This window comes from Calidris pugnax, unplaced genomic scaffold (assembly GCF_001431845.1).
Source record: "Calidris pugnax isolate Ruff unplaced genomic scaffold, ASM143184v1 scaffold75, whole genome shotgun sequence".
NCBI lineage: Eukaryota > Metazoa > Chordata > Aves > Charadriiformes > Scolopacidae > Calidris > Calidris pugnax.
Genome location: NW_015090908.1, coordinates 354,992 through 366,282, shown reverse-complemented (window position 1 = coordinate 366,282; position 11,291 = coordinate 354,992). Strand labels below are relative to the sequence as shown.

The 11,291-nt window shown below is 52.8% G+C and overlaps 1 protein-coding gene across 2 annotated transcripts in view; it reads left to right on the top strand.

Annotated features, from left to right (window-relative positions):
* Positions 1-847: 847 nt before the first annotated feature.
* The window catches only part of ITGB2 (integrin, beta 2 (complement component 3 receptor 3 and 4 subunit)), a 15,676-nt gene continuing 5,232 nt past the window's right edge, over positions 848-11,291 (top strand). The window contains exons 1-8 of one of the 2 annotated variants that reach the window (XM_014949241.1): positions 848-1,054; positions 7,061-7,135; positions 8,723-8,789; positions 9,141-9,229; positions 9,678-9,861; positions 10,063-10,233; positions 10,478-10,719; positions 11,060-11,215. In XM_014949241.1, the coding sequence (XP_014804727.1) occupies positions 8,726-8,789; positions 9,141-9,229; positions 9,678-9,861; positions 10,063-10,233; positions 10,478-10,719; positions 11,060-11,215 (906 nt within the window). In that variant the 5' untranslated portion in view covers positions 848-1,054; positions 7,061-7,135; positions 8,723-8,725. Of the gene's footprint in view, positions 1,055-7,060; positions 7,136-8,668; positions 8,790-9,140; positions 9,230-9,677; positions 9,862-10,062; positions 10,234-10,477; positions 10,720-11,059; positions 11,216-11,291 lie in introns of those variants that run through there. The other variant, XM_014949240.1, reaches the window with a different exon arrangement.

Genomic DNA, 11,291 nt, shown 5'->3' with positions numbered 1-11,291 from the left:
ATCCTCACAGATCTCTGTTGTCTTTAATAAAGACACTAACCCGTGGAACACTCATTAGGGCTCAGAAATCTGCTGCTAGCACTGTGATTCTCTTTGCTTGCTGCAAAAATAAACCCAGTTCCATAACCATAAGACAGCAGCAGGTGAAATGCATCAGTGTCTTATCATGCACCGTAGTCACTCCATGTTAGCTTGCTGGAAGGGGAACCTACAAAGCAATTAACAAAAGCTTCACATTAATTATCTTTATTAAAAATCTATGATCCTGTACATTTTTCTAAACTACTTTATTATTATTATTTAGTGCTCTAAAGAGACTAAGTGGTAGCTGCCAGAAGCCAGTTCCTTTCTGTTCAGGTAAATGCTGTGCAGGTGCATTGGGAGGAGTTGTTGCAGCCTGCACAACGGAATTTGAAGGCTGCTTAAGAAAAACTTACATACCCCTGAGATATGCCGCAGCAAGAATGGCACTGGCATCTTCTGCCAAGAGAGGAGGCCTCGCTACACCAGCAGTGAACCCCAACACAAAAAATGTTAGAGCCCAATCCGGAGTCTGAAGGGAGCCAGATCCCTATCTACTCCACACCCAGGGGCTACTGGTAGCTCCCAAAGGAACCAGTTTCCCCCACTACCAACATTACTTGCCTGCTAGGGGAGTGGGCTGGCCCCCAGTGATGCTGCAAAAGATTAAAAGTGGGGAAAAAGGGTGGGTTTTGGGTAGGGTCCATTTCCTGGGTGCAGTGGGAGGACTGCAGACCCACTGGTGTAGCCCAGGAAGGAGATCAGCTCCAGCCCCCAGGACAGGATGCTCTGGCAGGGCTTTGGCCAGCACAAGTGGGGCTGGGTGTTGGGGAAGAGAGCACGCCCTCCCACCACCACTGCTCTGACTTCCTCCTTTCTGCCTCAGCCATCTGCAAGACAGAAACAGGAGGGAAGGATTGGGGTGCATCACAAAGCTCCCGAAGCCTGGCTGCTCTTCCCAGCTAAGCTTGAGAAGTTGAGACCGTCTTCATCTGAGCCCAAACCCAGGACGGAGGAGAGGGCTTGATGCAAGGTGAGGACAGCATGTCTCTTTCCTTTGCTTCTGTTCTTCCTTTCTTGAGGGGGGTGAGAGACAGCCAGGCGACACGGCAGTTTCGTAAGCTCTGGTGTTTCCAGTGAATTTGTTTTATAATTCCTGATCTAACTTCCTGCCACTTGAGCTTCTGGGAGCTCGGCGTGGTGTCTCTCCCACATGTGGCATGGCGTGGCGGTCAGTCTGCACAGCCTCTGCAGAGGCAGCTTGCCTGGTCTGTAAGGTTTTTGCTTTTGGACATAGGAACTGGAGGTGGTTCAGGTGGCTATTGGGACCCCACACAACCCCTTCCTTGCTGCCCCGTGGGCCTGGAAAGAAGAGCGTAGAAGGTGTAGCGTGCTCCCCCTGCACCCTCACGCATGGCGCTGGGGAGAGCGGCACTGGCTGCGTGCCGGGCCGGCACCAGGGTTGGAGGCTGCGCTGGTTCCCCCCCTGGGACCCTCCTCTTCCTCCTCAGTTCCCATACCAGTACTCACCGCTGGCTGCAGGATGTGATGGCTCAGAGAGAAAGAGGGAACCACGGCATGAGGGCGGTGGGGTCGGCTGCTGGGAGGGGCTCGGTGCAGTGCCAGCACACTGACACAGGGACCTTCCTGTAGGTCCCGGCACCCCTACGGGCCTGGGACAGGAGGTAGGAAAGGCGGGTGAGACCCTTGCTCCCCTCCATCTCTCTGTGTGCTGTACCCTTCAAGTACTCTGCCGACAACCATTGAAAATGCCTGGCAATGGGCGGGGAAGGCAGCAGAGGCTGTGGGCAAACTAACTCCGGGGAGACCACATCCTTCCCAAAATCTCCATGGCTCTCAGATGCAGGAAAAATGTGGGGCACACCCCCAGGTGTCAGGGAAAGCCGTCTGGCATCTGTTTCTGATGCTTTTCCAATGCCATGGCCCCAGCTTGCAGCCTCCCAGGCAGGAGACGAGTGAACAGGTGAATACTCACAGAGGCATGGCGCCCCATGGCTGATACAGAAGCTGGTATGCGGTGTGGGAAGGCTTTAAACAGTGTGTTTCACTGTTACAGTTGTCACATCCTGCTTCACGCGGTGGTTTTACACTTTTTCTGTCCTCATCCTGGCGCGGTTTCAGTTGCATGGGATCTCGGCATGCTGGAAAGCACAGTGCAGGGTGATTTATTTTCCCAGAGAGAGACATACTTGAGTCACCCCAGAGCTGGTGGTCATCAGGGATCCCTCCTTTGCTCCCATGAAACATGAGCTCTCTTAGCTCCTGGGGACAGGCTGTGACCTTGGTCCTGGGTCCCTGCTCAGCCCCAGGACTCTGTCCCGCATCTCTGCAAACCCATCAGCCATCACAGCATCCCCACTGGGATTGGCCAAGGGGCAATGTCCACTGGACATCAGACACAAGAAATGGCTTCTCTGCTCATAAAAGACCCAGACTATCCAGGGCACGACAGCCAGTGGGGCAACCCTTTCTCACCCAAACAGGGCTTTGACCCAGGGAGCCCCAACAGCACGAACCCACAGCCTCCCAGGGCAGGGCAAGAGTCCTATGGGTACCCAGGAACCTCGGCACCCAGAACAAAGGGACAGCACGGGGCAGGCCCTTGGTGAACTTGAGAGAGGGCTCAATCCACACACCCATCCCCTGCAGGCACGGGAGGCTACTGGAAGGAAATATATATTAAATATATGCATATTTCCCATAATAGGATATATGAATATATTTATTCTTTTATATATATGTATAACAGTACTCACCGCTGGCTGCAGGATGTGATGGCTCAGAGAGAAAGAGGGAACCACGGCATGAGGGCGGTGGGGTCGGCTGCTGGGAGGGGCTCGGTGCAGTGCCAGCACACTGACACAGGGACCTTCCTGTAGGTCCCTGCACCCCTACGGGCCTGGGACAGGAGGTAGGAAAGGCAGGTGAGACCCTTGCTCCCCTCCATCTCTCTGTGTGCTGTACCCTTCAAGTACTCTGCCGACAACCATTGAAAATGCCTGGCAATGGGCGGGGAAGGCAGCAGAGGCTGTGGGCAAACTAACTCCGGGGAGACCACATCCTTCCCAAAATCTCCATGGCTCTCAGATGCAGGAAAAATGTGGGGCACACCCCCAGGTGTCAGGGAAAGCCGTCTGGCATCTGTTTCTGATGCTTTTCCAATGCCATGGCCCCAGCTTGCAGCCTCCCAGGCAGGAGACAAGTGAACAGGTGAATACTCACAGAGGCATGGCGCCCCGTGGCTGATACAGAAGCTGGTATGCGGTGTGGGAAGGCTTTAAACAGTGTGTTTCACTGTTACAGTTGTCACATCCTGCTTCACACGGTGGTTTTACACTTTTTCTGTCCTCATCCTGGCGCGGTTTCAGTTGCATGGGATCTCGGCATGCTGGAAAGCACAGTGCAGGGTGATTTATTTTCCCAGAGAGAGACATACTTGAGTCACCCCAGAGCTGGTGGTCATCAGGGATCCCTCCTTTGCTCCCATGAAACACGAGCTCTCTTAGCTCCTGGGGACAGGCTGTGACCTTGGTCCTGGGTCCCTGCTCAGCCCCAGGACTCTGTCCCGCATCTCTGCAAACCCATCAGCCATCACAGCATCCCCACTGGGATTGGCCAAGGGGCAATGTCCACTGGACATCAGACACAAGAAATGGCTTCTCTGCTCTTTAAAGACCCAGACTATCCAGGGCACGACAGCCAGTGGGGCAACCCTTTCTCACCCAAACAGGGCTTTGACCCAGGGAGCCCCAACAGCACGAACCCACAGCCTCCCAGGGCAGGGCAAGAGTCCTATGGGTACCCAGGAACCTCGGCACCCAGAACAAAGGGACAGCACGGGGCAGGCCCTTGGTGAACTTGAGAGAGGGCTCAATCCACACACCCATCCCCTGCAGGCACGGGAGGCTACTGGAAGGAAATATATATTAAATATATGCATATTTCCCATAATAGGATATATGAATATATTTATTCTTTTATATATATGTATAAAAATACTTTTATATATTTTATATTTTTTCTGTAATGTATATATATATAAATATATGTAAAAAATGTATATACGCACACACTGCACGGAGAGGTTCTTAGCCAGCCAGCAGCCCCATAAATGGCCATCTGCCTTGATGGGAACTGCCTGCATCACACAACCAAGTGATAGAAGAAATGGTCACAACGGACATCTACTGTCCCTTCCTTGCTCTATCCTGCTCTGCTTGTTTACCACCCGTGCGCGAGGCCTGGGGCACCCAGAGTGATGGTGGGGGAGGAGCAGTGCTGTTGGGTGCAATGCCCAGCATCTCTGTCACAGCGTGATGGTGATGTGGCACCAGGGATGCTTAGGAGCATGGAGGAAGCACCCAGGAGCACCAAGGCACAAGCAGTGACACCAGTGCCACCTCACCGATTTGGGTGGATGGTGCAAATGCCCCAGACATCCTCCGAGGATACTGGGCCCAAGAGCATGTTTTCCTGTTTAGCAAGAAAATAGAGTTAGCGAAGCACTGAAGGGGAGTTGTGGCTAACAGACTGCAAGACTCGTCTCTTCTGTTGAATGCTCATTTATAGCAACGATATCGCCACTAGCATCAACATTAAGCCTATTTATAAATCCCAACTCGCTCTTTCATGCTGCACAGCAGCCTGCTCCATCCTGCTCACACCCCCCAGCACATCCAGTGCCCTGAGGGGCTGGTGTGCCCCAGCTCTGCTCCCTGCCTGCGCGCAGGACAGCACCCAGCCCTTTCTTCACACACCTTTCCTAAGGCCACCTTCACATTTTATGGCTCGTAGACCCTTCAGGAGCATCTTGCTCTCCCTGAGCCATGCCAGGTATATAACGTATAGCCAGCAAGAGATGCTCCATAGATGGAATACCCTGGTGGCTTCTGCAAAGGGCTTTTGGTGATGCAGTGCCCCAGGCCTAAGCCACCCAAGGCATGTGGCCAGAAGATCAGAGCTCAGGGCCAAGGAGAACCCTGGTCCTGGGCTGCAGCCTTCTTCCCTCAGTGCTGATGCCACCACACAGCCCTGGCCAGGGAGCAGAGGCTGGTGGCAACGCGCCTTGCCCCTAGCTGGTGTGCTCAGCCATGGCACCCCACTCCCCACCCTGGGGTGAAGGTGGTTGTAAAGCTCTGCAGTTCTGCTCCTTCACACCAGGGCATGAGGATGGACTGTGTACCTCCCTCTGCTTGCCTTAATTCATGAAAAAGAGGAAAAATACCCAACATCCCGGGCAGAGCACACCCAGGAGAAGATCACCCAGGACTGGCCGTGGCAGTACATGTCCAGGATTGAGCCAAACGGATCACCAAGGGGCTTGGAGAAAATGCTGCTGAGGCCCTACACAGGCCTTGCTAATGCAGATAGTCATACTGAAAACCTGCTTTCCCCTCCCCCAAACGAGGTGGCAAACAAAAGCAGAAGCCCCATTTGTCTTCTTTGAAAGTCACCCTACGTCACATACGCACTTATCCACCCACATACCCATGAATAATTTCCCTCCACAGCAGAAGAAAAGAAGCAGTGAGCTTTCTGCTGCTGCTCTCCCCTAGTATCAGGATGTGCTTTACATTCTTGTGGCGGGGGAAAGAAACGACTTTGTGGATTAGAAAGGCATCCAGCCCGCAAAATAAACTCTACATTACAAAACTCAGTAGCAGCTAGAGCTGGGCATGTGTTGAGGTTCCCACCTTATTTATGAGGTTTGGGAGCTTTTTTAAATCCAATTTTAATTGGAAACTTGCCTTATTTTATGAGATGAGCCTGTAAGCAGGAACCTCTACCCTCCAGCAAGCATGAGGAAGTCGCTGAGCCTCGGTCCACCCCATCACCATCCCACACTTTGGCCTAGCAGCAGAAGTTAAACACTTGGAAACATTGGGCAGGTGGGATGGTAGGAGCTCATCCAGCCCATGGGTTTGGTCCCCAGAGCCTGTGTGAGCGCCTCTAGCTTGTAGAAGAGCTGGAGCCTAATTAGGCACTTTTGGGGTGTTGATCAGCTGAGTGCTACAGGAAACAAGGGTTGGTGTGGCTCTTAACTCCTACCAGCAGTGGCAGCTGTCACTGGGCAAGAGCCTGTTTCTCTGGCTCTGTTTTTTGGGAGGGTTTGCAGAAATATGAGCTCATGCTATTTTCAGTATCCCCACGGATACTGATAGCTAATTAAATAGGAACATGCGGCAATCAGTAACAAATGAAGAGCGTGAATACAGCTAGGAGTACAGTAAATGTGGTCATGATGGAGGCAGCCATGCCTAGGAGTGTGATGTTGCTCTTGGAGGACCTCTCAGGTCGGGCTGGCACAGGTTGGCAGGCACAGCCTGGGCACAGGGAGCCACAGCCCAACTGAGCGACCAAAGTACCGAGTGATCCTAGTACTTTCCAAAGGTGGTCCCAGGAGGGTCCAGCAGGGATCTGGTGCCCACCCCGCCTTGTTAAAAGGTTTTACTGTTAAGACCTTTTTCTTTTGTTATACTTTAAGAGTTTTTACCTGTTGTCTGCAAGCTCAAATGCTGCTGGCCGTATTTGGAGGTGACAAAAATGTGTTGGTCCAGCTAAGCACAGCAAGTGCGGGTCACACAGGATGGGATGTGATGATAAGCTGTGACCATTAAGCAACACCCTTAAAGACTTACCAAGGTGAACTGTGGTGGTTGAGAGGGACTTGTGGAGGATGTCTTTTGAGGGAGGGCTCTGTCCATCCACCACAGGATGGTCTTGGACCCGACAGGACGGAATGAGCTCCTGGGCCACATCACTGTGAGGTTTTGACTGGGTGACCACGGAGGTGCCTCTTGTTGCCTCCTGTGGTGGCAAGGCTGCTGGAGCTCTGGCAGGGAGGCTGGCTCCAGGGCAGGGTGGGTTTCCCAAGGCTGCAAACCTTTGGATCCAGGTGACTCCTTAGCAATCCTGCCATATCTCAAAGTCCGTACTACGGCTGGGCACCAAACGTCATTGTGCACATACCACTGAACTGACACCCATCGACCTACCTAGACTTTCTTTCTGTCCACAGGAGGAGAGCAGACCTTCTTTCAAGGCTGATCAGTGTCATCCCTTGCTTGTCTGGTGTCTTACAGAGGCTGACAAGGTAAGAAAGGACATCCTGACATCTCAGAAGAGGATCTGAGCTGCCCTATGTATTAACCTGGCCCCAGTGCCTTTTGAAGGTTTCTGTTGATTTCTCATTTGCATTTGACTGTGAGCTGTTAATTTGGTAGATTCACAAGCAGGGGTGATGGAGCCGGTTGTTTTCTTGCTCAGGGCAGTGTCAGAACTATTTCAAAACAAATGACCCATTTTTTGGATGCTGTGTTGCTAAAAAAGGGAAATGTTTGCTGTTCCTTTGTGCTTTCTTATTCCTTTTTCCTCTTTTAACAAATTCCTCTTTTCTCACTTCCCCATGTGTGTCAGTGTTGCAAGGCTGTGACTCTGCTGGGTTTTGGTCCAGGGCAGTGCCCAGGGAAAGGCGTTAGAAGAAATGACGGCATTAATGAACATGATCTCACTGACACCATGGGAAGGACAGTGAAAAACCACTCCCTGAGAGTGATTTAGCCAACTTGATGGATGGCATAAATTTCTAGGATCAGGAGATATGCTTTGGGGCGAGAAGTGAGTAGTGTGAACAGCAAGGAAAAGCCATGTGAGAATTGGCTAGTGAACAGTCTCTGTCACGCTCTGAAATGCTGGTGTAACTGAGGATAGCAAGTGCTTGTGGGGTTTGAATAATGTACTGGGAGACCTTCCCTGAATGCCAGTAAGAAATGTGCAGCCACCTCACCAGCCCTGGGGTCAGAACCCCCACCCATGGCATCACGTCCTGGCTCCCCTCCCCATGCGGGTCTGATTCCAACACCCTGTCCTTCTTATTTGACCTGCACATTGTACAAGAGCCAGCCTGGTGGTTGCCACACCGACAGGCTGGACCTCAGCACACAGTGCAAGCCAGGCCCTCCACTCCCCTCAGAGATGGGACTGTGACTCTCCTAGGATGTCAGTCACCCATGCCGTGATGTTGGAAACCCTTGCCTGTTGGAAACCCTCAACAGGAAAACTTATAGTAATTCACTACATGAAATACTTCATTTCCTTGATGAAACAGCTAAATGTAAAGTGGTAATAGACTTTTTTTCCCCATGTATCCAGTGTACCTTGCTAGTTAATTAATAGAAATAGTCCTTTTGTAAATGTTGATTCCAATTTCCATACAAATATAGCTTGACACTGAAGCTGAAAAAGCTCACATCTAGTAAAAACTAAATGCAGTGCTTGACATTTTCCAATGTCCTGTAGGTATAATCATGTAGGTTAAAGAGTCTGGATAAACACTATGTCAAGCTTTGCATCAGTTCAGCAGAATGCATAGCAATACGCTGCAAGTTAGTTCCTGCTCTGCGGACTTCCACATTTAGTCCAAAAGCTATGTTTATTGGAAACCAACTTATTTTGGTAGAAGCACACCAGCGCCCATCCTGAGTCAGCCCATGCACCCAGGGTGGCTGCCCTGACCCCAGGGCTGCAGCAGAGTCATGCTCTCGGGATCTGCCTTGCGGTGAGACGGCTGCGGGAAGGGCACATGCCCCTTCTCTATAGTCACTTCCTATAGGGTTCAAGGGCTCCCTTGCCTGCAGCTGCCATGCACCAGATGGTCACAGGGAGGCTTTTTGTCCTGCAGAAAATGTCGAGTGACTGCTGCCTCCAGCTGCCGGTGGTGACCTGGCTGCTGCTGCTGGTGATGACAGGTGAGCCTGACCTGCCCTTCCCCGCTGCCTTTCCCCTGGCACCTTACACGGGCAGGGAAGCAGGGGAGGGACCCAAATACTGCTCAACAGCGGTGGGAACATGGCATTGAGAGACATGCAAATGCCAGATCCTGCATTTCCTGGGGTCTGGAGTCAATTCAAGCCAGCCCAGCTGAAGGTCAGTGAGACAGGTGAGATCCCTGCCAGGGCTCCCAGTGTGGGTTTTATGGGCAGGGTGGGCTCAGGACAGCATGGGTGCCCGGTGCTGTGTGTCAAAGCACCCCATGGCTGCCACCACTGCAGACTGGTCTCAGTCCCCACCATGCCAACTCTGTCTTCTCTCTGTTTCAGCCTTTGCCATGGAGTGCCCCAAGATCAAGGTGGGGACGTGCAAGGACTGCATCCAGTCCGGTCCCGGCTGCGCCTGGTGCAAGAAGCCGGTAGGTCCACATAACCTCTCGTGCTGTCAGCCCCCAGAAGTCAGCTAACAGGTAGCAGGGAGGTCACCCTGCCCATCCAGCTCTGCCTGTGGTGGGAGGGGAGTCTGCATTGTGGGAGTGCTTCATGTCCTGCATGGTGGATGGGACCAGGAGGGATCTGACAGACAGGACCCTTCAACCTTCCTTTCTCCATCAATACCCTGGAGGTGTTCAAAAGACGGGTTGATGTAGTGCTGGGAGGTATGGTTTAGTGATGATGCTCCTTGTTTGTTGTGTGGGTGTCTATTTTTGTCAGTTGGGTTGACGGTTGGACAAGATGATCTTTAAGGTCCCTTCCAACCTAGAAGATTCTGTGATTCTGTGATCTGGTTTGTGAGCTGGGTGATCTTGTAATGAGCCTGTTCCTTGTGCACCTCTGATTTTTTCCTGCTGATGTGGCAACATGCAGAATTTCACTAAAGCTGGTGAGCCAGACTCCATCCGTTGCGACACCACCGAGCAGCTGAAGCAGAGGGGATGTCCACAAGATGAGATTGAGTTTCCAGTCAACAACATTACAGAGACGCAGAACAGTCCCTTAAGCAATGACATACAGCTGACTCCCCAGGAGGTGCACCTGAAACTGAGGATAGGTATGGTCTGCCTGGCGTTCCCAACACCCTTCCCTCTGCCCCCAGGCTCAGTCAAAACGCAGGGCACATCACAGCCCACATTTCCTCCCTCTTTTTTTCCAAAAGAGAGGAAGATCCCAGCGAGGGGCAGGAGAAGGGTGGGTGATGGGGCGAAATGTGAGCCACAGCGTAGCAGCTGATCCCGGCATCCCGGTCCCGCAGGTCAGCCAGCTGAATTTAAGGTGAAGTTTCGCCGCGCCATGGGGTACCCCATTGATCTCTACTACCTCATGGACCTCTCCTACTCCATGCTGGATGACCTGGAGAAGGTGAAGAAGCTGGGAGGGGAGCTGCTCAGGGCACTGGAGAGCACCACATCATCTCGCCGCATAGGTGAGCCTGTCTCTGGCACTGGATCCTGGCACAGCTATTCGCTGCCAGGAAGAGCCACAGGGCTGGAGCAGGATGCAGGTAACGTGCAGCGTGACCCATCCTCGGCCAGGCTGGAGAGTGTGCTGGGGCAAGGGACGTGGACACTTACATGGGGGTCAGCAGATTGTTCATCCCCTGTGCTGCAGGGATGCCTGCTGGTCCCTGCCTGCTCCTGCCTCTGATGCTATGGTCCTGGATGCCCTAGGGTTTGGCTGCTTCGTGGACAAGACAGTGCTGCCCTTCGTGAACACGCACCCTGAAAAGCTGCAGAACCCCTGCCCCAACAAGGACAAGCATTGCCAGCCTCCCTTTGCCTTCAAGCACATCCTCTCATTGACTGACGATGCCAAGCAGTTTGAGAGCGAAGTGGGGAAGCAGTTTATCTCGGGGAACCTGGATGCTCCAGAGGGAGGGCTGGATGCCATGATGCAGGCAGCAGTGTGCGGGGTGAGTACCCGCACCCCCCTGATGTGGGCAGGTGTGGGGGCTGCAATCCATGCTCATACACCATCCCTCAGGATGTGGCTCTACCCCTCTCCAGGTGGGCTCTGGAAGCCCATTGCATGGAAGTCTCGATTCAGCACCGGGCCAGTTACTCTGGGGGGGTATATGAGAGCATCTTACCCCAGCCTCCTGACCCTGATCTCCTGCAACCCCCTTCTTCCGTGCCCCCTGCCCCACACCGTGGCCAACACAAGACTTGCTGTGCTTTGGCAAGGATTTTACCATGCCCACTGGCACTGTCCTCCCAGCCCCACTCAGGGTCACGTCTTCATGTCGCTTGCAGGACTTGATCGGCTGGCGCAATGTGACCCGCTTGCTGGTGTATGCTACTGATGATGGCTTCCACTTCGCTGGTGATGGCAAGCTCGGGGCCATTCTGACCCCCAATGATGGCAAGTGCCATTTGGAGGACAACATGTACAAAAAGAGCAATGAGTTTGTAAGTACCCAGGGACAGTTCTGGACAGTTCTGCACCCTCAGCCTTGCTCCCCCAGGCAGAAAAAAAAAAAAAAAA